Source organism: Nerophis lumbriciformis, linkage group LG04, assembly GCF_033978685.3.
Source record: "Nerophis lumbriciformis linkage group LG04, RoL_Nlum_v2.1, whole genome shotgun sequence".
NCBI lineage: Eukaryota > Metazoa > Chordata > Actinopteri > Syngnathiformes > Syngnathidae > Nerophis > Nerophis lumbriciformis.
The window spans coordinates 37,085,674-37,113,215 of NC_084551.2; the positions used below are offsets into that span (position 1 = coordinate 37,085,674).

A 27,542-nucleotide genomic window follows, 5' to 3' on the forward strand; every position below is an offset into this window, starting at 1 on the left:
TATATATATATATATATATATATATATATATATATATATATACACACACCGTATTTTTTGGATTATAAGTCGCTCCGGAGTATAAGTCGCACCGGCCGAAAATGCATAATAAAGAACGAAAAAAAGATATATAAGTCGCACTGGAGTATAAGTCGCATTTTTTGGGGAAATGTATTTGATAAAACCCGACACCAAGAATAGACATTTGAAAGGCAATTTAAAATAAATAAAGAATAGTGAACAACAGGCTGAATAAGTGTACGTTATATGAGGCATAAATAACCAACTGAGAACGTGCCTGGTATGTTAACGTAACATATTATGGTAAGAGTCATTCAAATAACTATAACATATAGAACATGCTATACGTTTACCAAACAATCTGTCACTCCTAATCGCTAAATCCCATGAAATCTTATACGTCTAGTCTCTTACGTGAATGAGCTAAATAATATTATTTGATATTTTACGGTAATGTGTTAATAATTTCACACATAAGTCGCTCCTGAGTATAAGTCGCATCCCCGGCCAAACTATGAAGAAAACTGCGACTTATAGTCCGAAAAATACGGTATATATATATATATATATATATATATATATATATATATATATATATATATATATATACATATATAGCAGATGACACCATTATGAAACAGTAACACAGTGTCAGTGCAGTGTCGATTTTCGACAGTCTAGACAGAAACATCCTATGGAAACTGCTCCGACATTATGGAATTCCAATAAAACTGGTCAACATCATCAAATGCATGTATGATGGATTCACAGGTCAAGTCATCTCAAATGGTAAGCTCTCGGACACCCTCCTTAAAAAAACAGGAGTATGGCAAGGCTGTCTACTGTCACCCCTCCTCTTCCTTATCTCCATCGACTGGACAATGAAAATTTCAGTGGCTGGCCAGAGGACAGGATTTCAGTGGAACCCTTTTGAACAACTAGAAGACCTTGATTTTGCTGACAACCTTGCTCTGATCTCAGGAACACACACACACATTCAACGCAAGACCACCAGATTGCATGAACACAGTAAGCAGATAGGCTTCAGGATAAACACTGGGAAGACCAAGGTCATGAGGCTCAACACCAAATCCTATCAACCTATCACAATCGAGGAGCACCCCCTGGAAGATGTGGTCGAGTTTGTCTACCTGGGAAGCAACATCAGCACAGATGGAGGAGCTGAAAAAGATGTCGAGCTGCGCATCAGCAAAGCAAGACATGCTTTTGGAACTCTCCGACCTGTATGGCTCTCTTCCCAGCTCTCCAGAAACACCAAAATCAGAATCTTCAATACAAATGTAAAATCTGTCCTTCTTTATGGCTGTGAAACCTGGAAAACCACCAAATCAAGTGGTTATCAACAACTGTCTCAGGTACATACTGAGGATTTGGTGGCCCAACAAGATATCAAATGTAGACCTGTGGAGACGCATGAACCAAGAGCAAATTCTAAATGAAATCAAAAGCAGAAAGTGGGGATGGATCGGCCATACACTTAGGAAGGATCCGAGAAACATAGCAAGACAAGCCCTGGACTATAACCCTCAAGGCAAGAGGAAGCCAGGGAGACCAATACTCAACTGGAGGCGGTCCACTCTTGATGAACTGACCAAGATGGGGATCTCCTGGCAAGAAGCGAAGACCGTTGCACAGAAGAGAGTGAGGTGGAGATCCATGGTAGACGCCCTATGCTCCCAAGGGGGCCAAGAGGATTAAAGAAAGAAGAAGTGCAGTGTCGATACAGCTAGTGATTGTGCCACACACTCACTGAGGCGTCATTTACCCATCACAACTGACAGCCGTTTGTTTATTTTATGTAGCTGTGTGATAATCACAGTAAACGTTAGAAACACATGCATAAGTAAAATACTGAACAATAACGACAAAATCCAAAATTTCAAATAAATCCAAATGATGTCATCATTTTAAATGCGTATTTTATATTTGACCTGATAAGATTATCCAGGTGTTCCTAATGTTGTTATCTTCTAGTTTTTCTGAAACAATATTCCCGATCCCTACAGGAATTGGATTCGACTTCAAGAGACCTCTTTCTCAGCTAAGAGAGGTCCATTTGCGGCGCTACAACCTGCGCCGTTCTGCACTGGAGCTATTCTTCATCGACCAGGCTCACTACTTCATCAACTTCAAAAAGAAGGTGAGTTCATTCAGTCATTTCAACTTTTGCTTGATTAAAAAACCTCACACCAGATTCTTTACTTTTGCCCTTTTCAGTTACGAAATAAAGTATATTCAAGGATTCTGGGTCTGCGACCTCCCAACCTGTTTTACTTTGGTTCCCGTTCGCCTCAAGAGCTCCTCAAGGCTTCGGGACTCACACAGGTGTCATCTCTATTCATCTTATGGGGTTATTACATGTCTCATTTGACACTTAACTTGATACTGTTATGTTGCGTAGAAATGGGTCTGCAGGGAAATCTCCAATTTTGAATATTTGATGCAACTCAACACCATCTCTGGACGCACTTACAATGACCTATCGCAATATCCTGTGGTAAGACCACACACACACCAGACAAAGTAGAAGAGCCCTCCTCTAGAAATGTAATAAGAAATGACGTTAATGTTGTCTTTGGTCTCTCGGCCAGTTCCCCTGGATACTCTGCGACTACACCTCTCCTATTCTGGACCTTGAGGACCCGGCAGTTTTCCGAGACTTGTCTAAACCTGTCAGTGTGGTCAACGCTCGCCACGCACAGGCCGTCAAAGAAAAGTATGTTGACCTTGTTGTGTTCAAGCTTTTTCCCACAGTAAAACAACTCCTTCCATAGATCTACTATAATATTTGCTTTTAGGTATGAAAGCTTTGAGGATCCGACGGGCACCATCGACAAATTCCACTACGGCACACACTACTCCAACGCAGCAGGAGTCATGCACTACATGATCCGAATGGAGCCCTTTACCACGCTGCACATTCAGCTGCAGAGTGGCAGGTGGGAACGACATTGATAAGTCTTAACAAGTAACCCACATGTTTTAGCCATGACTCCACATACCTATCGCCTTCCTTAAGGTTCGACTGCGCAGATCGACAGTTCCACTCGGTGGCAGCAGCTTGGCAGGCTCGCATGGAGAGTCCGGCTGATGTCAAAGAGCTCATCCCGGAGTTCTTCTACTTCCCAGAAATCCTGCAAAACATGAATGGTACGATGCATTTGCACATCATGTATTTCCTCACAGTGGCATTTGTTTACTTAACTGCAGAGAGTATGCAGCTTTTTTAATATATAAGGTATGAATTGCCTGCCTTAAGACAGGGGTGTCCAAACGTTTTCCACCAAGGTCCGAATTCTGAAATATAAAGCATGCGGAGGCCATTTTGAGAACTTTTCTGTTCAGTAAAAAATTGCTGAAAGCAGAATTTTAACCTTTTGTCAGCTTTGTGTTATAGGTGACATTATTAGATAAATACAATACCTTATTAAAGCCCTGAGTATTGTCCGAGACCGATATCAATCTGGTAGGATATCAGCACCAATTATACATACTTTTATTATTTGTAGAGATGTCCGATAATATCGACAGGCCGATATTATCGGCCAATATATGCGTTAAAATGTCATATCGGCAATTATCGGTATCGGCTTTTTTATTATCGGTATCGTTATTATTATTATTTTTTATTTTTTTTATTTTTTTTTTTATTCAATCAACATAAAAAAACACATGATACACTTACAATTAGTGCACCAACCCAAAAAACCTCCCTCCCCCATTTCAGGCTGGGTTGTTTCTTTCTGTTATTAATATTCTGGTTCCTACATTATATATCAATATATATCAATACAGTCTGCAAGGGATACAGTCCGTAAGCACACATGATTGTGCGTGCTGCTAGTCCACTAATAGTACTAACCTTTAACAGTTAATTTTACTCATTTTCATTAATTACTAGTTTCTATGTAACTGTTTTTATATTGTTTTACCTTATTTTTTCTTCAAGAAAATGTTTTTAATTTATTTATCTTATTTTATTTTATACATTTTAAAAAAAAAAAACCTTATCTTCACCATACCTGGTTGTCCAAATTAGGCATAATAATGTGTTAATTCCACGACTGTATATATCGGTTGATATCGGTATCGGTTAAAATCGGTATCGGTAATTAAAGAGTTGGACAATGTCGTATTATCGGATATTGGCAAAAAGCCATTATCGGACATCCCTAATTATTTGGTAGTGTTAAATGTTAGAAAAGGTTTGATCAGGTGAAATTACTCAAATATTAAACAATGGTAGGTAGAAAAAACACTAACGTATTTATTATTAGCTGCCTGGAATGACTTATGCTGTCTTTAATTTGAAATGAAATGATAATAATTATTGGCTCCACTTAGTGGTCACAATATTTATTAAGCTCATGATGCAGTAAGTTTAGTGATGCAGACACGTTTGTTACTGGATATTTTCTAACACGCCTCTCTGCCTTTGTATCTGTATTTATGATATCCGATATAAAAATCAGATTGAGAAACCTCTAGTTATTAGTATCAAAATGCCAGCCAATACATTATGGGCCTGATTTACTGGAATTCAAATACCAGGTGCTAAATTGCATGTGCAAACTATAAATGTGTGTGTATTATTAGTAGGCATGTTGCACATGATCTACTTAGAGACTATATGCACAATTGATAACAAAGTGCAAAAGTGGCTCAGACCACCCTTTTTAGATTATGTTTTTGCTACTGTAGGCATTATGTGCCCATAGAAATACTCCTTTCTCTCATTTATTAGAGGATTTTTTTTATGGCACAATTCAAGTTTACAACAATATAAAAATATTAGTGCTGTTAACTCATGTGATTTATCACCAAAAGATGATTGGATCCATCATGTATATATACAGATTAATTGTGCAATTTTTTTTGACTGCTCATTTACCTTATTTGAAACGCCACGCAATGCATACAACAATGCAAAGAGGACGTGTATTCAAGTAAAACATAAAGCAAATGTTCCTGTATGACATTCTGACAATACAATTGCATGTGTCCCAATATTGGGCTCTTTTGTCAAGTTAATTTAATGCAATAACCTGTGATTAATTAGAATTAATCCAAATTTTAAAAAAATATGAATCTGATATTTGACTAATTTGACAGCACTAAAATATGTTTTTTTTTATATACAAAAAATATTTATAAAATATCACATTGTTGCTTTTAATCATGTATTAAGTTTTTTTTAGTTACAATTGACTATATATTTATTGTTGTATTGTATGTATTAATTATTTCCATTGCATCTTATTGTTTATTGTCTTATGTGGATTTTGCAGCACTTTGGTCAACATAGGTCGTTTAAATGAGCTATAGAAAAAAATCTTGACTTGACTATTTACTAGAGATGTCCGATAACATCGGCCTGCCGATATTATTGGCCGATAAATGCGTTAAAATGTAATATCGGAAATTATTGGTATCGGGTTTTTTTTATTATCGGTATGGGGCTTCACGGTGGCAGAGGGGTTAGTGCATCTGCCTCACAATACGAAGGTCCTGAGTAGTCTTGGGTTCAATCCCGGGCTCGGGATCTTTCTGTGTGGAGTTTGCATGTCCTCCCCGTGACTGCGTGGGTTCCCTCCGGGTTCTCCGGCTTCCTCCCACCTCCAAAGACATGGACCTGGGGATAAGTTGATTGGCAACACTAAATTGGCCCTAGTGTGTGGATGTGAGTGTGAATGTTGTCCGTCTATCTGTGTTGGCCCTGCGATGAGGTGGCGACTTGTCCAGGGTGTACCCTGCCTTCCGCCCGATTGTAGCTGAGATAGGCTCCAGCGCCCCCGCGACCCCAAAGGGAATAAGCGGTAGAAAATGGATGGATGGATGGTATGGTTTTTTATTTTTTTATTTTTTATTTTTATTAAATCAACATAAAAAGCACAAGATACACTTACAATTAGTGCACCAACCCAAAAAACCTTCCTCCCCCATTTACACTCATTCACACTCACTCACACAAAATGGTTGTTTCTTTCTGTTATTAATATTCTGGTTCCTACATTATATGTCAATATATATCAATGCAGTCTACAAGGGATACAATCCGTAAGCACACATGATTGTGCGTGCTGCTGGTCCACTAATAGTACTAACCTTTAACAGTTAATTTGACTAATTTTCATTAATTACTAGTTTCTATGTAACTGTTTTTATATTGTTTTACTTTCTTTTTTATTCAAGAAAATGTTTTTAATTTATTTATCTTATTTTATTTTATTAATTTTTTTTAAAAGTACCTTATCTTCACCATACCTGGTTGTCCAAATTAGGCATAATAATGTGTTAATTCCACGACTGTATATATCGGTTGATATCGGTATCAGTTGATATCGGTATCGGTATTTAAAGAGTTGGACAATATCGGAATATCGGATGTCGGCAAAAAGCCATTATCGGACATCCCTACTATTTACAACTATGATCGTTTATATTACTATTTCATATGTGTTATTATATACCATTATTCCAGGTATGTTATGCTAAATTACTGCTATAATAATTTTTTCCGTACAAATAGTTCAGAATGAGTCCAACACTACTGTGATCATTTGGGGCTAAGGTTGGTGTTAATTTGAGATGAAGCGTTTCTAGAGGCCACTATAACACTGACTTTGCACAACTTTAGCACTGACCAAGAATTAGCAGACACCAGCTGGGCAGAAAGAGAGCATATTTGAAGAAATATAATATTTGTCTCACTGAAGACCCTCCTGACCATCTGCATGTTTCTGTAGGCTTTGACCTGGGATGCTTACAGATATCTCAGGAGTCGGTTGAGGACGTTCTGCTGCCTCGCTGGGCCTCATCGAGGGAAGACTTCATCAGAAAGCACAGGAAAGCTTTGGTGAGAGGCGCATGTAATTGCCGTAGTCTACTCAAAGGGGCCCTACCCTACATTTGCAACTTTTCAGACGTATGTAAGTGTTTTAAATGCTGTACTAAATGATGTGGAAGTGCCAAATCAGTAACTTGCAGTGTTGTTGCTTTTGTGTGACGCTCCTAGATCTCATAAACGCTCAGGTAGGAATACAGCATGTCACGAGATTTCCACAAGAATTTCTCACCTCACAACTTTAGGAAGGCCATGTATGACAACTTGCCGGTTGTGACCGCTGCTTAGTACTTTTTTTTGCTTTTTCCTAAAAATGGCAGCCAGATAGTGTTTTTTCACATGTAAGAATTGTGTTTCTAAATCAGAGCAAGGCAGCAATGGGAAGATTGTTTTGTTTTCTGGAAAGCTCACAGTCACTTCACGTACAGCTGTTTTGTGAACAAAGCACACTTCGATGCCAGATTTTCCACTTTTCATCCAGTTATACCCAATATCCAATTGGTCTGAGTCACTTCTGACCATTAATGATTAATGATAACCATTAACACGTAACCGTTTAAGGAGATGTGTCGATGCAGTTCTGAGCGGTAACAGGAGGTGGGAGAATGCCAGCTGACTCTCTGTCCCTGATCAATTGCATCAAAGTAGGCGTGGTAGAGAAGGAAAGCTGCGGAATTGAGCGTGACGGCCAAGAGGAGAAGAATGCAGATTGACACTGGAGACAACCTGAGATTTATCGGGTATTTTATTATATGAAAAGTGCCCCACTTAGATCCCATATCATATTTATAGCAAGTCAAAGTTCCTGAAATAGGCAGTGTTACGTTCTCTGGTTTGTACCTCAGGATGCAGAGCAAGGACGGCCATGTGCAGACAATAAGTCAGTCTAAATAGAGAAAACACAGAGTGCAAAACAAAGCTAGTGCAGCATGGAAGAGCACAGAAGACAAAGTCTTGTTGAAGTAAAAAGCCCAATGATCTAGCACCAGCGAGGAGCAACAGGGGAAACTAAATAGGCTAAATTTAGAAAACAACATGTTTGTTGGCACGAAACAAAGAGTGAAGGTGCAGCAAAACAAGGAATCCAACAGGAAGTAGAGCCAGATGAGAGCTGCAGGACAGGAAATTATAAAAAAACACAGGAAAATAGCAAAGAAAGTAAACAACTGTCATGTGTGATCATGTGTGATCATGAGTCAGTGACCATTCTATAAATAAAATAACTTCTTTAAATCAGCTTTCCTTGCCTTTAGGAAAGTGAGCATGTGTCAAGTCATTTGCACGAGTGGATCGATCTGATCTTTGGCTACAAGCAGAGAGGAGAGGAAGCAGTGAAAGCCCTCAATGTCTTCTACTACTGCACATATGAAGGTAGAACACCTGTTTTTGATATGTTTCCTAATTATGAGTGAGAGGGCGAAATGGTTAACTCCTGAAAGTCTTGTTAACAGGTGCTGTGGATTTGGATGCCATTGCTGATGAGACGGAACGCAAGGCACTTGAAGGCATCATTAGCAACTTTGGGCAGACGCCTTGCCAACTCCTGAAAGTGAGACCTTCAGATGAACTTCTACCTTCTCGCTTTCTATAAAAATTAATAGAATGACTTACATTTTTATCTCCAAACAGGAACCTCACCCGCCACGTATGTCTGCGGCAAATGCATCAAGGCGTCAGTCGCGCCTGGACACCCTACCTGTTAATATCTTCGAGCACCTTGATAAGCTACGGCCGTTTGTAGAGGTAACACGTATTATTGTTGATATTGTTTAAAAAAAAAAGTAAAATATGTAATATGGTTTACTTAGGTGGTGAGCGATGATGTTCCTCTAGTCCAGGCAGTCGTACCAAAGAACCAAAACCGATCCTTCATCATCCACGGCTCAGATATTCTGGTATTGTTCTGTTTGTTGCCTTCACTGGGTCCACAGCCAGCTTTCTAAAAAAATGGTTTCATCCTTTGTCCGTCCAGGTGACCGTGAGCTCAAACGGCTTGATAGGAACACACAGCTGGCTGCCGTATGACAAGAACATCGCCAATTACTTCACCTTCACCAAAGACCCAGCCATTACTAATCCCAAGTAAGTCTACAAACTGCTTTTTAAGGTTCTGAATGATATGGATTGAGTTCTATAAAAAACTAAGATGTGGGATTTATCTAATACAGTGGAACCTCGATTCACAAACGTAATTGGTTCTTGAACATGGTTTGTAAATTGAAAGGTTTGCATAGTGAATCGGAGTTACCCATAAAAAACAATGTAAACATGAATAATTGGTTATATCTTTGACAAAAGTCCATATTTTAGTAAAATAATGCACACTTTGAAGACACTATATCGTATATATTAGGGATATACCATTGTCCCTGTCCCTAAGAAAGCACGGATCACAGGACTTAATAACTACAGGCCGATTGCACTGACGTCTGTGGTCATGAAGTCCTTTGAGCGCTTGGTCCTGTCCCACCTCAAGGACATCACCACCCCCCTCCTGGACCCACTGCAGTTCGCCTACAGAGCCAACAGGTCTGTGGATGATGCAGTGAACCTGGCCCTCCACTTCATACTGTAGCATCTGGACTCCCCAGGAACCTACGCTAGGATCCTGTTTGTGGACTTCAGCTCTGCCTTCAACACCATCCTCCCTGGACTGCTACGAGACAAGCTCTACCAGCTCAGCGTGCCCGACTCCCTCTGCAGTTGGATCAATGACTTCCTGACAGACCGAAGACAGCACGTGCGGCTGGGGAAGATTGTCTCGGACAGTCGAACCACGAACACTGGTACTCCTCAGGGCTGTGTACTCTCCCCCTGACTCTTCTCCCTGTACACAAACTGCTGCACCTCCAGTCACCAGTCCGTAAAACTGCTCAAGTTTGCGGACGACACTACCCTCATCGGGCTCATCTCGGATGGCGATGAGTCCGCCTACAGGAGAGAGGTGGACCGGCTGGCGTCCTGGTGCAGCCACAACAACCTGGAGCTGAACGCCCAGAAATCAGTGGAGATGATCATGGACTTCAGGAAAGTCACAGCCCCACCATCCCCCCTCACCCTGATTGACTCTCCCACCCCCGTCTCCATTGTGGACTCCTTCCGTTTTTTGGGCACCACCATCACCCAGGACCTCAAGTGGGAGTCGACCATCAGCTCCCTCATCAAGAAGGCCCAGCAGAGGATGTACTTCCTGCGGCAGCTGAGGAAACTTAAGGTGCCGACCGAGATGCTGGTGCAGTTTTACTCAGCCATCATCGAGTCCATCCTGACCTCCTCCATCACCGTGTGGTTCCCCGGCGCCACAGTCCAGGATAAGCATCGCCTGCCGCGCATCGTACGTGCTGCAGAGAAGGTGATTGGCTGCAAGCTCCCATCCCTCCAGGACTTGTTCTCCTCCAGGACCAGGAGGCGTGTGGGTCGGATCACAGCTGACTCTTCTCATCCTGGACACACACTATTCTTCCCTCTCCCCTCAGGCAGGAGACTACGGTCCATCCAGACCCACACCTCCCGCCACCTGAACAGTTTTTTCCCCTCGGCCATCAGGCACATGAACAATAACTCCTAACAGTAGCTCCTTGAATTCCTTCTAAGTCTATAACAAGATCTGATAGCTCAGTTACAGCTCTTGTTATTACCAAATCTGTGTTATATGTGTTTTATGTTGCACGATTGCACCAAGAAAAATTCCTAGTTTGTGAACCCGTTCTCACACAATGGCAATAAAACGATTCTGATTCTGATTCTATTATGAATAAAGCAGTATTTCGGTTTCACAGTCATCTCAATAATACCGTGACGTGTGACGGTATCAAAGGAAAACTTGGTGAGTGTGGTTTTTTTCTGGCGTTTTGGCCGGGTCTGTAAATAAACTGAATCTCCCAGAATCCGCTGCGCAGCACGGGAACGGCAAGGTGGGGGCATGGAACACCGTAAGCAGGAAGTAAAGTGTTTTCGCACTCGTCGTAGATAAAAGGAATTGTTCTTTTGGGCATCAAATCTGTCCATAACTGGTGAGTTATGTTACTAACAAACACACAAACAAGCCCAGGCCAAAACATAACCTCTTTGGGGGAGGCAAGAAAGTCAGCGTTTTGCAAAGCGAAGTGTGCCGCTTTTGAGAGATGGTGACCGAGTAATGGACTGTGTAAACAGGATGTGACGTAGAGGCCTCTGTCCTCGTGTTTACTGTACTACACAGGAAGTGATGTATCCAAAATGGCTGCACCTTAAGGCTTCCAGTGGCACACAAAAGGAATGAATGAATGAAGCATATGTACACTGAGACATGGTTCGCGCACAGAGGCTACTTGACTCGATCTAAAAGTTTGTAAACCGAAAAGTTCGCAAAAGGGGTTCGTAAATGTATACTGTATGTTATATGTAGCACTGTAATGTTTAACAGTAATAATAACGTGGTAAAACTCCCAACAGTTAGTATTATCATTTTAAATTAAAATGATGGATGGTTGGACATATCCAAAGACATGTCCAACCATCCAAAGACATGCACTTGGGGATTGGTTGATTGGCAACACTAATTTGGCCCTAGTGTGTGGATGTTGTCTGTCTATCTGTGTTGGCCCTGCGATGAGGTGGCGACTTGTCCAGGGTTTACCCCGCCTTCCGCCCGAATGCAGCTAAGATATGCTCCAGCACCCCCCGCGACCCCAAAAGGGACAAGCGGTAGAAAATGGATGGATGGATGGTTGGACAGATGGATGGAAAATAACGTGTTTAATAACGGCACTTTGATAAACTCACAGATTGACTGGCGGCAGCTTGCTATGTTGGCCAAAATAGGAATAACAAAAACACACACTGGATGTTATGTGAAACAAAGTGATGTTCTGAAGTTTAGCGCTTTTTTGCAGGACACAGCGTTTCCTGGGCGGGCCTTTTTCACCCGGCGTGGAGCTTAGCGCCCAGGTGCTGGTGGTGTCCAATGATGGACGCCTACTCTTTAGCGGAGGACACTGGGACGGCAGCCTGCGGGTCACCCAGCTGGGCAAAGGCAAGCTGGTGGGCAGGATCTGCCGGCACATTGGTGAGCTCTTTTGTATTACACTCAGTGGACACTTCATTAGGTACACTTGTACCATAAGGGGGTCAAACTTGTTTTTATTGAGGGCCACATCGCAGTTATGGCTTCTCTCAGACCTTCTTTTCTCTTAGACTTTATTGCACCGACATTGGGAAAATCCCACGGTTGCAATGTAGAATCGACATATAGTAGGAACAAGACGACAAAAAGTAAACACAAACTAACCAAAAAATTAAATGAAATATTAAAAACAAAGTCAAATAAAAGTATAAAAATGTAAATAAATGTATAAGAACATGACGGGGAATATTGCAGTACTTATAATTGTGGTATTATGTCCCTACTTAAACCTCCTTTGACCCGTCTTTAGTTAGGTGAAGAAGAGTGGATCGTGAGATCGACAGGCGGATCGGTGCGGCGTCTTCAGTAATGCGGACGCTGTATCGATCCGTTGTGGTGAAGAAGGAGATGAGCCGGAAGGCAAAGCTCTCAATTTACCGGTTGATCTACGTTCCCATCCTCACCTATGGTCATGAGCTTTGGGTTATGACCGAAAGGACAAGATCACGGGTACAAGCGGCCGAAATGAGTTTCCTCCGCCGGGTGGCGGGGCTCTCCCTTAGGGATAGGGTGAGAAGCTCTGCCATCCGGGAGGAGCTCAAAGTAAAGCCGCTGCTCCTCCACATCGAGAGGAGCCAGATGAGGTGGTTCGGGCATTTGGTCAGGATGCCACCCGAACGCCTCCCTAGGGAGGTGTTTAGAGCACGTCCGACCGGTAGGAGGCTGCGGGGAAGACCCAGGACACGTTGGGAAGACTATGTCTCCCGGCTGGCCTGGGAACGCCTCGGGGTCCCACAGGAAGAGCTGGACGAAGTGGCTCGGGAGAGGGAAGTCTAGGCTTCCCTGCTTAGGCTGCTGCCCCCGCGACCCGACCTCGGATAAGCGGAAGAAGATGGATGGATGGATGGAGGCTGAATAAGTGTACGTTATATGACGCATAAATAACCAACTGAGAACGTGCCTGATATGTTAACGTAACATATTATGGTAAGAGTCATTCAAATAACTATAACTATAGAACATGCTATACCTTTACCAAACAATCTGTCACTCCTAATCGCTAAATCCCATGAAATCTTATACGTCTAGTCCAGGGGTGCTCACACTTTTTCTGCAGGCGAGCTACTTTTCAATTGATCAAGTCGTGGGGATCTACCTCATTCATATATATCATTTATATTTACTTATTTATGAAATATATGTTTTTGTTAATAAGTTAAAAGTGTTTAATGATAATGCAAGCATGTTTAACATATATCAATCAATCAATCAATGTTTATTTATATAGCCCTAAATCACAAGTGTCTCAAAGGGCTGCACAAGCCACAACGACATCCTCGGTATAGCCGATATATAGTTAATATTGTTAATAAATTAAAGGTGTTTAATGATAATGCAATCATGTTTAACACATAGTTAATATTGTTAATAAATTAAAGGTGTTTAATGATAATACAAGAATGTTTAATACATATAGTTAATATTGTTAATAAATTTAAGGTGTTTAATGATAATACAAGTATGTTTAATACATATAGTTAATATTGTTAACAAGTTAAAGGTGTTTAAAGATAATGCAAGCATGTTTAATACATATAGTTAATATTGTTAACAAGTTAAAGGTGTTTAATGATAATACAAGCATGTTTAATACATATAGTTAATATTATTAATAAGTTAAAGGTGTTTAAAGATAATACAAGCATGTTTAACACATATAGTTAATATTGTTAACAAGTTAAAGGTGTTTAATGATAATACAAGCATGTTTAACATATATAGTTAATATTGTTAGTAAGTTAAAGGTGTTTAATGATAATGCAAGCATGTTTAACACATATAGTTAATATTGTTAATAAGTTAAAGGTGTTTAAAGATAATACAAGCATGTTTAACACATATAGTTAATATTGTTAACAAGTTAAAGGTGTTTAATGATAATACAAGCATGTTTAACACATATAGTTAATATTGTTAATAAGTTAAAGGTGTTTAAAGATAATGCAAGCATGTTTAACACATATAGTTAATATTGTTAACAAGTTAAAGGTGTTTAATGATAATACAAGCATGTTTAACACATATAGTTAATATTGTTAATAAGTTAAAGGTGTTTAAAGATAATGCAAGCATGTTTAACACATATAGTTAATATTGTTAACAAGTTAAGGTGTTTAATGATAATACAGGCATGTTTAACACATATAGATTCCTTTCTTTCATGAAGACAAGAATATAAGTTGGTGTATTACCTGATTCTGATGACTTGCATTGATTGGAATCAGACAGTGGTGCTAAAAACGTCCGCATTTTCGAATGGAGGAGAAAAAAGTCCTCCTTTCTGTCCAATACCACATGAAAGTGGTTGGTTTTTGGCATCTTATTTGTCCAGCTTCCGTACTCCTTTGTATACACTTTACAAGAAATACATTGTCGGCAAACTCCGTAGCTTGCTAGCTTGTGCACGCCAGCTTTCTGAGACTCTTGTTTTGTTAGCGCAACTGTGCAACTGTGCAGTCGGTCTTTGGAGTTTTGACGACAGGTGCGGCGCCAGAGTCTGTTGAAATAAAGTGTTTCTCGCCTTCCAGTCGGTAATTTTAATGAGCTGGCAGCAGTCAGCGTCATCTCAGAAGACCCTCGGGTGCCGTGAATGTCAATCAAGTGACGAAAGTGACGTCATAGTGAAGATTTATGATCGCTCATTTTTAGGACTATTTTTTTAATGCCTGGCTGGTGATCGACTGACACACCCTCCGAGATCGACCGGTAGCTCGCGATCGACGTAATGAGCACCCCTGGTCTAGTCTCTTACGCGAATGAGCTAAATAATATTATTTGATATTTGATATTTGATCATTTCACACATAAGTCGCTCCTGAGTATAAGTCGCAACCCCAGCCAAATTATGAAAAAAAAATGCAACTTATAGTCTGAAAAATACGGTACTTCCTAGTTGGACAACATACCACAGACAGCCTATACAGTACTGCTATCTAATGTCTTCAAAGTGCAACTGCTTTGCAAATGACACTCTAATGTAATCAGAAAACAAGACATAACTGGACAGCGCAGTTATCATAATCAGTTTATTTTGACACGTTACATTAAAAAATAACATTTTATTTTCAAACAATTAACATTTATTAAAGCACACAAAAGTAACAAAAATTGGTACCGTATCGGTTCAAATGTGAACAATACCCAACCGTATCCACTACACATCTTAAAACCTTTTTATAGCTCTCATTACTTGAGTATTATTTTTTGTGTTCCCCAAAGATGTTGTGACTTGCTTGGCTCTGGATCTCTGTGGCATCTACCTCATCTCTGGTTCAAGGGACACGTCCTGTATCGTGTGGCAGGTTCTACAGCAGGTAACAAAAAAAACATGAAACCTTGTTGGTCATTTTGATGCAGTCAAAATGAGTTTGGGACGTGAAAACAAAATGCTTCCTTTTCCACTTCAGGGCGGTTTCTCCAGCACGCTGTCCCCTCGGCCCGTTCAGGTGCTGTCTGGACACGATGAGGAGGTTACCTGTGTGGCCATCAGCACGGAACTGGACATGGCCGTCTCAGGGTCAAAGGTCAGATATTCCAATCTGTGAAATAAAAATGTTGCTGTAACAAAAAACATGGTAATATTGTAGGAGCATTATGTCCATACACATAAACTCTCCAACAAAAGTGCATTAATGATAGTATTTGTGTTGTTCATGATAAGAACATCATAGAAAAAACATTTCTTTCAGTGTACATGTGTAATATGCTACTTTAATGGAAATTTGTGTTTAAAGGTATTTATTAGCCATACATTGCTCCCTCGGTTTTTGTTAATAATCCATACTTGCCAACCCTCCCGGATTTTCCGGGAGACTCCCGAAATTCAGCGCCTCTCCCGAAAACCTCCCGGGACAAATTTTCTCCCGATAATCTCCCGAAATTCAGGCGGACTCAGGTCCATGAGGACCTGAGTCCGCTAACCCACAATACAAACAGCATACCTGCCCAATCACGTTATAACTGTAGAATGATGGAGGGCGAGTTCTTGGTTTCTTATGTGGGTTTATTGTTAGGCAGTTTCATTAACGTCCTCCCAGCACAACACACAACAACAGCAGTCACGTTTTTGTATACCGTAAAGCAGTTCGTCTGCCGTAAACAGCAATGTTGTGACACTCTTAAACAGGGCAATACTGCCATCTAGTGCAATTGATGAAAGCACTTTTGTGCGTGCCACACATCAATGCATCATCAGAGAGGGTGTCCAGCATGGTTCGAAAAATAGTGACAGAGAATAGAACAAGGATGTACAATTCAACCCTTAACTCAACAATGAGTAGATGAGTGTTATGTGTGCGTATATGTGTAAATAAATGAACACTGAAATTCAAGTATTTATTTTATATATATATATATATATATATATATATATATATATATATAATAAAATACATATATATATACGTATATATATATATATATATATATATATATATATATAGCTAGAATTCACTGAACGTCAAGTATTTCTTATATATATATATATATATATATGTATATATATCTATATATATATATGAAATACTTGACTTGGTGAATTCTAGCTGTAAATATACTCCTCCCCTTTTAGACACGCCCCCAACCACGCCCCCATCCCACCCCGACCACGCCCACCCCACCCCCCTCCCCCCACCTCCCGAAATCGGAGGTCTCAAGGTTGGCAAGTATGTAATAATCCGTTTCAAAAGGTCGTACCAATAAAAAATTATATAAATACAATCGATCCCTTATAGACATCCAAACATTTATAGAGAATAATAATAGTTGGACATGCAGAAAACAAAGTGAAATACATAGAAATTATGAATTATATAAACACTTTTACTTTTTACAATTAGTTATTCCTTTGATTCAATAGTTTTTATCTCCTTCTCTATCAAAATTCTAGCACTCACAACTTTCTTTGGCCCCATCGCAGATTATTTTGCATTCTTACTCAATTTTAAAAAAAACACAGAGTCCGTCTAACGGCCTACTTGTCTAACACTCAGTTACACAGTGCACTTCAAGCGCCTCATCATGTGAATAGCACATGGGCACACTTTTGACAAAAAAAAAATTATTTGAAAAGTGGGGCGTACAAAAACCAAGGTATACAGTAAATGATAAATTCATAGAAGCTTTTTATAATGCAGACATAATATTTGTAGGTGTAATATGTATTGACCAATCATTGGCAGGATGGGACCGTGATCGTGCACACGATCAGAAGAGGTCAGTTCCTTAGAACGCTGCGGCCTCCAGGTGAGCCTTACTACATCTCCAAGCTCCAGGTGGGCATGGAGGGCCACATTGTGGTGCAGACTTCTCAAGAGAAGCGCTCCAATCATAGGACGGTACGTCATGGCAACACTAGCGCAAACACACGACTTACTGTGTACTTAGAGTGTGTTGGTTTCCACAGGACAAGTACTCCATCCATGTTTACTCGGTCAATGGCGGCCTCTTGTCCTCCTTCACCACGGAGGAGCAAGTCAGCGCTCTCCACCTGGTGTCTGAATACGTCATCCTGGGCACCATGCAGGGCAGATTACACATTCTAGATCTGTGCAGGTATGGAACTAGTTGTAAAACATAATAGGTTAAAAGATGTGATCAGAAAATTATTGGGTCGTGTCACTTAGCTGCACACTTATTCAAGCAAAATATCTAAAACGAAGGTAACTGATGTTCATCTAACAAGATATCTTTCTTACTATGTCAGACCAATTTACTCATCCTAAGTAACAATTGTACTGTATATACCTTACAATACACTAAATCAGTGTTTCTCAAATGGGGGTACGCGTACCCCTGGGGGTACTTGAAGGTATGCCAAGGGGTACGTGAGATTTTTTTTAAATATTCTAAAAATAGCAACAATTCAAAAATCCTTTATAAATATATTTATTGAATAATACTACAACAAAATATGAATGTAAGTTCATAAACTGAACATCAAATCAAGTAGGCTATTCCATTCATTACCATAAACCCAGAGTTTCCCCCATGCCATGATGGTTTGACCCTCACTAAAATGTCTGTCTAAAAGAACCGTGAAAAGAAATGCAACAATGCAATATTCAGTGTTGACAGCTAGATTTTTTGTGGACATGTTCCATAAATATTGAAGTTAAACATTTCTTTTTTTGTGAAGAAATGTTTAGAATTAAGTTCATGAATCCAGATGGATCTCTATTACAATCCCCAAAGAGGGCACTTTAAGTTGATGAATACTTCTATGTGTAGAAATCTTTATTTATAATTGAATCACTTGTTTATTTTTCAACAAGTTTTTAGTTATTTTTATATCTTTTTTTCCAAATAGTTAAAAAAAGTCCACTACAAATGAGCAATATTTTGCACTGTTATTCAATTTAATAAATCAGAAACTGATGACATAGTGCTGTATTTTACTTCTTTATCTCTTTTTTTCAACCAAAAATGCTTTGCTCTGATTAGGGGGTACCTGAATTAAAATAATGTTCACAGGCGGTACATCACTGAAAAAAGGTTGAGACCCACTGCTCTAAATCATCTACTCACAGAATAACAACAGGGAGAACTTGCCAAAATGATTTTATATTTTAGGGTTAAGTCTTAACCCAGAAGATGTGTGCATTGTTACACGATCTGGGATCGCGATGAAAGACGGCCAATTTCGCTTCAAAACAGAACTTTAGATAAAACTGAGGCCACTTGTTGGTATTGCAGCGACAAACTTTCTTATCATTGGGCGGTTTAAAATACCATTTCAAAGCAAAACAAGTCCTCAAGGATGGCACCGATAGCATGAACGCTACATTGACAACAAGCTGAGGAGAACACTACGCTGGCAGAGTTTACCTGCGTCAATGTTGTCAACAAAAGTAGCACAGGTAAGTTAAATAATGCCTTTGCTAAATGGACAACCTTACCACTTAATATCTGGGATGACCAAGTCCTGCAAGGAGATGTCAATCAATCAATCAATCAATCAATCAATGTTTATTTATATAGCCCTAAATCACAAAAGTCTCAAAGGGCTGCACAAGCCACAACGACATCCTCGGTACAGAGCCCACATACGGGACGTCGATGTGAATGACTATGAGAAACCTTGGAGAGGACCACATATGTGGGTAACCCCCCCTCTCTAGGGGAGACCGAAAGCAATGGATGTCGAGTGACATAATATTGTGAAAGAACAGTCCTTAGTGGGTCTAACATAGTAGTGAGAGTCCAGTCCATAGTGGGGCCAGCAGGAGACCAGCAGGAGACCATCCCGAGCAGCGCAGAGATGTCCCCAACCGATGCACAGGCGAGCGGTCCACCGCGGGTCCCAACTCTGGACAGCCAGCACTTCATCCATGGTCACCGGAACAGGAATAACCCGGCGAGGAGGCAGAGGAAAAAAGACAAGAAACAGCAGATCAACTGGTCTAAAAAGGGGGGTCTATTTAAAGGCTAGAGTATACAAATGAGTTTTAAGATGGGACTTAAATGCTTCTACTGAGGTAGCATCTCTAACTGTTACCGGGAGGACGTTCCAGAGCACTGGAGCCCGAATAGAAAACGCTCTATAGCCTGCAGACTTTTTTTGGGCTCTGGGAATCACTAATAAGCCGGAGTTCTTTGAACGCAGATTTCTTGCCGGGACATATGGTACAATACAATCGGCAAGATAGGATGGAGCTAGACCGTGTAGTATTTTATACGTAAGTAGTAAAACCTTAAAGTCACATCTTAAGTGCACAGGAAGCCAGTGCAGGTGAGCCAGTATAGGCGTAATATGATCAAACTTTCTTGTTCTTGTCAAAAGTCTAGCAGCCGCATTTTGTACCAACTGTAATCTTTTAATGCCAGACATAGGGAGACCCGAAAATAATACGTTACAGTAATTGAGACGAGACATAACGAACGCATGAATAATAATCTCAGCGTCGCTAGTGGACAAAATGGAACAAATTTTAGCGATATTACGGAGATGAAAGAAGGCCGTTTTAGTAACACTCTTAATGTGTGACTCAAACGAGAGAGTTGGGTCGAAGATAATACCCAGATTCTTTACCAAGTCGCTTTGTGTAATTGTTTGGTTGTCAAATGTTAAGGTGGTATTATTAAATAGATGTCGGTGTTGAGCAGGACCGATAATCAGCTTTTCCGTTTTCTTAGTGTTGAGTTGCAAAAAGTTAGCGGACATCCATTGTTTAATTTCATTAAGACACGCCTCCAGCTGACTACAATTCGGCGTGTTGGTCAGCTTTAGGGGCATGTAGAGTTGGGTGTCGTTCATATTGCCACAGCTGATCAGTTGTACAATACCTTGGAGAGGCACAATTACAACAAGAATACACCAACTGTACAGTACTACACAAACAAGAGCATCAAGTTGCAACTACTGACTGAATGGAAATTAATTTTGCTCACTGCAGAACGCTGGACATCTGTAAGTAATCGCAACAAGCTGGGGTCGCATAGTAGCAAAAAAAGCAGCAGCCAAAGCAGAGAAGCCCAAATTTCCCTCTACTCAGCTACTTGGTCTAGCTTTTCCTGGGGGATTCCGAGTCGTTCCCAGGCCAGCTGGGAGACATAGTTTCTCCACTGTGTCCTGGGACCTAAACACCTCCCCAGGGAGGCGTCCGGGGGACATTCTGACTACATGCCTGAACCACCTCATCTGGCTCCTCTCGATGTGGAGAAATCAATCAATCAATGTTTACTTATATAGCCCTAAATCACGAGTGTCTCAAAGGGCTGCACAAGCCACAACGACATCCTCGGCTCAGAATCAGCAGCTTTACTCTTAGCTCCTCCCGAATTACAGAGCTTCTCACCCTATCTCTAAGGGAGAGCCCCGCCACCCGACAGAGGAAACTCATTTCAGCCGCTTGTACCCGTGATCTTGTCCTTTCGGTCATAACCCAAAGCTCATGAGCATAGGTGAGGATAGGGATGTTGATCGACTGGTAAATTGAGAGCTTTGCCTTCCGGCTCAGCTCTTTCTTTGCCACAACGTATCAATACAGTGTCCACATTACTGAAGACACCGCACAGATCCGCCTGTCAATCTCACGATCCACTCTTCCCTCACTCGTGAACAAAATTCCGAGGTACTTGAACTCCTCTACTTGTGACAAGATCTCTTCCCCAACCCAGAGATGGCACCATAGACATTGGAGGTGCTGATTTTCATCCCAGTCGCTTAACACTCGGCTGTGAATCGATCCAGTGAGACCTGCAGATCTTGGCCAGATGAAGCCATCAAAGTTATAAACAGAATTGGTGACAAAGGCCAGCCCTGGCGTAGTCCAACCCCCACTGGAAACGTGTCCAACATACAGGGAGCAGACAGCCACAATCAGGATAGTTTTCATGAGAAATAAATTATACTAAACAATAAAATAATAAATTATTATTTATTTCAAAACATCTTATGTTAAAAGTTTAATTAAGTTATTTAGTATAAAAACCATAGATGGGGAATACAATACGCTGCTTATTGTCAGTGTGCATGGGATTAAAAGCTGAAAAGAATTCCCTGCTATTTATTGAAGTTAAAGTCCAAACGTAGTAATAATGTTGTACTGTGTCATCAACAGTAAACCTAGTGTGGGATTTGTAGACAAGAATGAAACCGCAGGGAAGCAAGTTCCACTCCCATAAAATAAAGATCTAGACAGTGTGTGCGTGAGTGTGTCAGCGTGTGTGTGTGTGTGTGTGTGTGTGTGTGTGTGTGTGTGTGTGTGTGTGTGTGTGTGTGTGTGTGTGCGTGTGCGTGTGCGTGTGCGTGTGCGTGTGCGTGTGCGTGTGTGTGTGTGCGTGTGCGTGCGTGTGTGTGTGTGTCTGTCCTTGTATTTCTACCCTTGTTGAGACGTCAACAAGGAAAAGTACCTTCCATATGAGGACCGGTGAACAAGTTAGGACTGAAATCATAGTCCCAATACGGAAAACCATTGCAAAACTAGGGTGTTCCAAAAAAGGAGGGATTTTTCAAATTGACTGTGTGTCGGTTTTAAAAGTGCTCCCCCTCTGGTAAACATATGAAATAACAAGTGTGTGTAAACATTTGAAGTGCTCCCCCTCTGGCCAACCTATGTAATAACAAGTGTGTGTAAAAAATGTAATGTGCCCCCATTTGCCAAATTTATTAAAAATAAATATGTATAATGAGACATACTGTAATAAGTTGAAGTAAATAAAGAAGATTAAAAACCAATTGCAAACAGAAAAAATTAAAAACAAATTAATTAACTAAAAGCAGTCTTTTTCTCACAATGTGTCGACTTCTTTCTTATAAAATTGGGAACAATTTCTCATATTGTTTCTGTTTCTGTAATATTGCAATATTTTCTCGTAAAATAATTACTTTTTTATGTAAAATTATTACTTTGTAATGCAAAATGGTGACAATTGCCGTATGAAATTCTGAATTTGATCACAATATTGCCAATTTTTTTATTGTCCTTGTAAAACAATGCCATTTTTTTGAGTAAAATTATGACATTTGTCATCATTTTGCCAAGTAAAAATTCCGATTATTATTATAATATTGCCAAAAATTTTAAAGTTTTCTTATGAAATTGTGACTTTTGTAGAGTAAAATTATCATTCTTTTCATAAAGTGGCCAAAATGTTAAGCTTTTCTTGTAAAATTGCGACTATTACTGAGTAAAATTCCAACTTTTATCATATAATTGCACAAATGTTCAGTTTTTCTTTTAAAAATTTTGACTTGCGTTGAGTAAAACTACGACTTTTATTATAATACTGCCAAACTTCAAAGTTTTTCTTGTGAAATTGTGACCTTTTTCTTGTGAAATTCCAACTCATTTTTCACAACAATTTTTTTTTATATTTGCGTGGTATGTTTTTTTTTTTTTATCGCTATATTAGTCTATTTATACCTGCATTGTCCTTTCCATCCTTACACTTTCCATCATTGTAACTGAGCTACAGTGTTGAACAATTTCCCTTGTGGATCATTAAAGTTTGTCTAAGTCTCAGTCTAAGTCTATGTATATATTATTAATGTTGTAAATATAAATCTTTATATATCTAGAAAGGGTGGTCCAAAAGAGGTCTCAAGAAGGTAACAAATACAAGTGTGTGTGTGTGTGTGTGTGTGTGTGTGTGTGTGTGTGTGTGTGTGTGACAAAAGGTGTTGCTGTTGTGTCAGAACAAGTATTAGGTAGATGTCTAATGATTGTATTTTTTCAGGCTGGTTGCTGCTATCCCACCTTTGGCCTTGAAGGTGCCTGTGAGGAGCGTGTTCGTCACCAAAGAGAACAGCCACATCCTGGTGGGACTGGAGGACGGCAAGCTCATTGTGGTGGGGGCAGGGAAGCCTTTGGAGGTGAGAAGCAGGACATAAAGTGCTTGTGAGATGTGTGTGCCGAGAAGTAGGAGGAGGAGGAGATGTTAAGTGCTTGTGTAAAAAAAGGAACATTTTCGCATGATAAAGGCGCACGGCTGGTTCTAGCGTCTGCGTGTCGTCCTCTCTCATGTTATCTCTGCATGGCGTCAGGTTCGCTCAGGACAATTCTCCCGCCGCCTGTGGGGGTCCACGCGCCGCATCTCCCAGGTGTCTGCGGGCGAGACGGAATACAACCCCAAGACCGAGGCCGCGGGCAAATGATGAGACGCTCTTAAAAGGACGCTCATTATGGCTTTCTTCTTACAAGCCTGCGAGGACTTCCTTAAAACGCCTGTGAGGAACTGAACACTCAGCACTTTTTTGTCATTTTTGCTTTTCTAATTCAAGAAGAGTTTTATATTTGATTGTGCACTGTCTGTTTTTAATCAGCATCATTCCAAAGACTGCACACACACACACACACACACACACAAAATGTCACTCTTTTCCAGTTGCTGTGCCAATTCTTGCTAACAGCAAAGTAGAAAAACGTTTTTTTTGTTCCATCATGCAATGCCGGTGACCACCACCAGAGGGCCACTTGTTCCTCCTCATGCACCACAGTGGCCTGCAGCAAACAACCTTGCTTTCTTTCAAGAAGGTTGTTTACAAGTAAAACAACAACAACAACAACAAAAAACATGCTTTAAAGTATGTAATAATTTCACTTTATGTAGTACATGTTGAAGATTGGATGCAATGGAGTTGGGGGGTGGGTGGGGTGTTTGTTACATTGCACAATGAAGTAAAGTGCTGTTGTGATTCTCTATATCATGGGTGTCAAACTCAAATTTGGTCCGCCGTGTAATTTCACTTGGCCCTTGAGGCGATATCAAATTAACACTAGAGCTGGCCCGCTGATTATATACAGCGGCGGTGCTGCGGTACACCGCTAATTCTCATACTTGCCAAACCTCCCGGGAGACTCCTAAATTTCAGTGCCCCTCCCGAAAATCGTCACGTCCCCTTTTCGTCCAGTTCAACGAGTATTGGCCCAGTCACATATGTGCGGCTTAGGCACGCACACAGAAATGAACGCAAAGCATACTTGATCAACAGCGATACAGGTTACACTGTGTGAGTGTAAAAAAACTTTTACATTGTTAGAAATATACGCCACACTGTGAATCCACACCAAACAAGAATGACAAACACATTTCGGGAGAACATCCACACAGTAACGGGACGCTACAAGGTGTGTGTGTGTGTGTGTGGGGGTGGGGGGGGGTTTGGGGGTAGCGGGGGTGTATTTTGTAGCGTCCCGGAAGAGTTAGTGCTGCAAAGGGTTCTGGGTATTTGTTCTGTTGTGTTACGGTGCGGATGTTCTCCCAAAATGTGTTTGTCATTCTTGTTTGGTGTGGATTCACAGTGTGGCGTATATTTCTAACAATGTGAAAGTTGCTTATACGGCCACCCTCAGTGTAAACTGTATCGCTGTTGATGAAGTATGCGTTGCATTCACTCGCGTGTGCGAACAGAAGCCGCTCATATCTTGTGACTGGGCCGGCACGTTGTTAGAAGGGATGAAAAGCGGACGTGGCGACAGCTCGTAGAGGACGTTAAAGGCAGTGCCTGTTAGGCACGCCCCCAAGACTGTGGAATACCAGATATAATGACTGATGAACACCTTCGTTCGATAATGAAGGTTGCCTCAGCTCAAAGCCTGAGCCCCAACATCAATGAACTAGCATCCAAAAAAAGATGGCAGGTACCTGGCTTGGGCACATCAGATTAGATCAGTGTGTTGCAAACTGAGCAGTTTAAAGTCCTGAATGGTTGGTTTATTCATTATTTTATTTTCAAATGTATTAGCCTGTGGAAAAAGTTAATGTTGATATTTACCTCAGAAGGCTGCAAATAGAGAAGAGGCATTCAATTGTTATTTAAATTGTATTTGATATGCCATTGATATTTTTTAATTATTATTATTATTATTATTTGAAACTCAATTTTGCATGTCACTATAAAGTTATATAAGCCTTGCTTGTTCAATATTCAATGCAAAACTTGTTTGGGTCCCTATTAAAAAAGTTAATTTGTTCAACCTTGTCCTGCGGCTTTGTTCAGTTTTAAATTTTGGCCCACTCTGTGTTTGAGTTTGACACCCCTGATCTAAATGTTTTATATTCAACATAAGAGGTGCCTTTTTTTTTTAGCTTGGGTGGATGCATGTAAACACTGATTGCAGTCCTCTGTCATGCCGTAATCACACACACACACACACACACACACACACACACACACACACACACACACACACACACACACACACACACACACACACACACACACACACACAGGCTTGACTCACATGTGCAGAAGATGGTTTTAATGAAGTCAAGCTCGGCCTGTGCTGCTTTATGCACATCTGAAGGCGGAATGCTTTAGTTGTGGTGAGAAGAGAACACACTAGTTGGTATGCAGCGTCAGCACCAAGCCAAATGTTTTGGGGTGAAACAAAGTGTTGCGCAACAATTGGAAGTATGGCCCAGTCTTATTGCCAGTTAATGAATGTGACCTTGCAATGCATTCATGCTCACCTTTCTTTTAATGCTCTCTGTTACTGTACATAAGAACTTACTGTATATAGGAATGTTTCAGGTGTTGTATATGATTTAACTTAAAGCTTTGGACCAGCACTGCCTTTTTGATTTATATTACGGTGGGTTTTTTTGGACTATCTTTAACATTGTTGACAATGTCAACCACCCAGCTGCTGTTATCTTTTATTAAATATGAAGATACACTTTTTGTCCCAAAACTCTTTTATAAAAGTAAAAAAAAAAAAGGGAACATATTCATATATTTTTTGTCATTAAATTTGTTCAACCACTTCAGACATTTTTTTGTATTTGTCAAGTTTTTAAAGTCATTTTTGTCAACACAAAATGTTTTAATATCCAAAATGTGAGCTTTGCTTGTTTCATTAATTGATGACATTGGTTTTGAAGCATTATATATTTTTTTAAACTTTAAACAACAGCCCCTTTCATAAAAGTGCAAAAAACTCACATTTACTTCATCAACTACCAACCTAAACATAGATATAATTAACATTTTTAAAAATCAGTTTTTCATCTTTTTAAGCCTTTTTTGTCATAAGGACCCCTAAGTTTGTCAAAGGTAAAATACAAATTATGCAGTATTTAACGAAGTGAACTTAGGTTAGTAATTGAGAACATTGATATTGATGCATTATTGGTGATTTATTTGTCTATTTTCTAAAATACTTACACGTTTTATTTACCCTTGGGTTCCAAAAACGGCCCCTTTCATTAAAGTGCAACAAAAATGTATGAATATATTTTTTTTGCATTCACGTCATCAAATCTTTTCATCAACTCTGGATCTAATAATGAAGTCCTTTGTTATTTCAAAATAGTTTTCCATCTTTTTATGCTCTTTTTGTCATAAGTTTATTTTAAAGAAAAACACAGAAAATGCAGTATTTTCCAAAAACGAGGTACAAAGTGGAATAAGTCAGTAATTAAAAACGTTAATTTGGATGCATTACAATTTAATTATAATTATGTTGTAATATATGTGTCTATCTATAATACAATTGACATTGTCAACAAACCAACTGCTTTTCCTTTTTTTTTTTTTTTTTTTTATAAATATGAAGTTACACTTAATACCCCAATGTTCCAAAACGATCTCTTATAAAAGTGTAAAAAAAAAAAAAAAAAGGTAACATATTCATATATTTTTCTTCACCAATTTTTTTCAACCAACCAATATTTTCCAAAAAATAAATATAATAAATTAAATTAGGTTATTATAGTCATAACATCGATTTTAAAGCATTATTATGATTTAAATTATATTTTTTTCTTCAAAGTTTCAACAACAGTCTCTTTCATAAAAATGTACACTATTTTTTCCTCATTCACTTCATCCAATCTTTTCATCAACTTTAAACCTAATCATTTATTATTTAAAACAATTGTTTTCATCTTATTTATCCCCTTTTGTCATGAGGAACCCTACATTTGTCAAATTACAACATTTGCAGAATTTAAAAAAATATATATTTTGATGCATCATTGTTGATTGATTTTTTTTATTTTTTTAACTTGTTTTATTTACCTTTAGGTTCCAAAACAGTCCCTTTTTTT

At 39.7% G+C, this 27,542-nt stretch overlaps 1 protein-coding gene across 3 annotated transcripts in view; it reads left to right on the forward strand.

Annotated features, from left to right (window-relative positions):
* nbeal2 (neurobeachin-like 2) overlaps window positions 1-24,515 on the forward strand; it is a 135,217-nt gene extending 110,702 nt beyond the window's left edge. For all 3 annotated transcript variants that reach the window (XM_061954343.2, XM_061954351.2, XM_061954359.2), the window contains exons 37-55: window positions 2,049-2,182; window positions 2,260-2,367; window positions 2,444-2,539; window positions 2,634-2,758; window positions 2,841-2,981; window positions 3,062-3,192; window positions 6,789-6,898; window positions 8,140-8,257; window positions 8,338-8,435; window positions 8,516-8,629; window positions 8,695-8,781; window positions 8,859-8,968; window positions 11,761-11,933; window positions 15,270-15,364; window positions 15,458-15,574; window positions 17,231-17,386; window positions 17,455-17,603; window positions 23,229-23,364; window positions 23,536-24,515. In XM_061954343.2, the coding sequence (XP_061810327.2) occupies window positions 2,049-2,182; window positions 2,260-2,367; window positions 2,444-2,539; window positions 2,634-2,758; window positions 2,841-2,981; window positions 3,062-3,192; window positions 6,789-6,898; window positions 8,140-8,257; window positions 8,338-8,435; window positions 8,516-8,629; window positions 8,695-8,781; window positions 8,859-8,968; window positions 11,761-11,933; window positions 15,270-15,364; window positions 15,458-15,574; window positions 17,231-17,386; window positions 17,455-17,603; window positions 23,229-23,364; window positions 23,536-23,646 (2,309 nt within the window). In that variant the 3' untranslated portion in view covers window positions 23,647-24,515. The remainder of the gene's footprint in view (window positions 1-2,048; window positions 2,183-2,259; window positions 2,368-2,443; window positions 2,540-2,633; window positions 2,759-2,840; window positions 2,982-3,061; window positions 3,193-6,788; window positions 6,899-8,139; window positions 8,258-8,337; window positions 8,436-8,515; window positions 8,630-8,694; window positions 8,782-8,858; window positions 8,969-11,760; window positions 11,934-15,269; window positions 15,365-15,457; window positions 15,575-17,230; window positions 17,387-17,454; window positions 17,604-23,228; window positions 23,365-23,535) is intronic.
* Window positions 24,516-27,542: the final 3,027 nt, after the last annotated feature.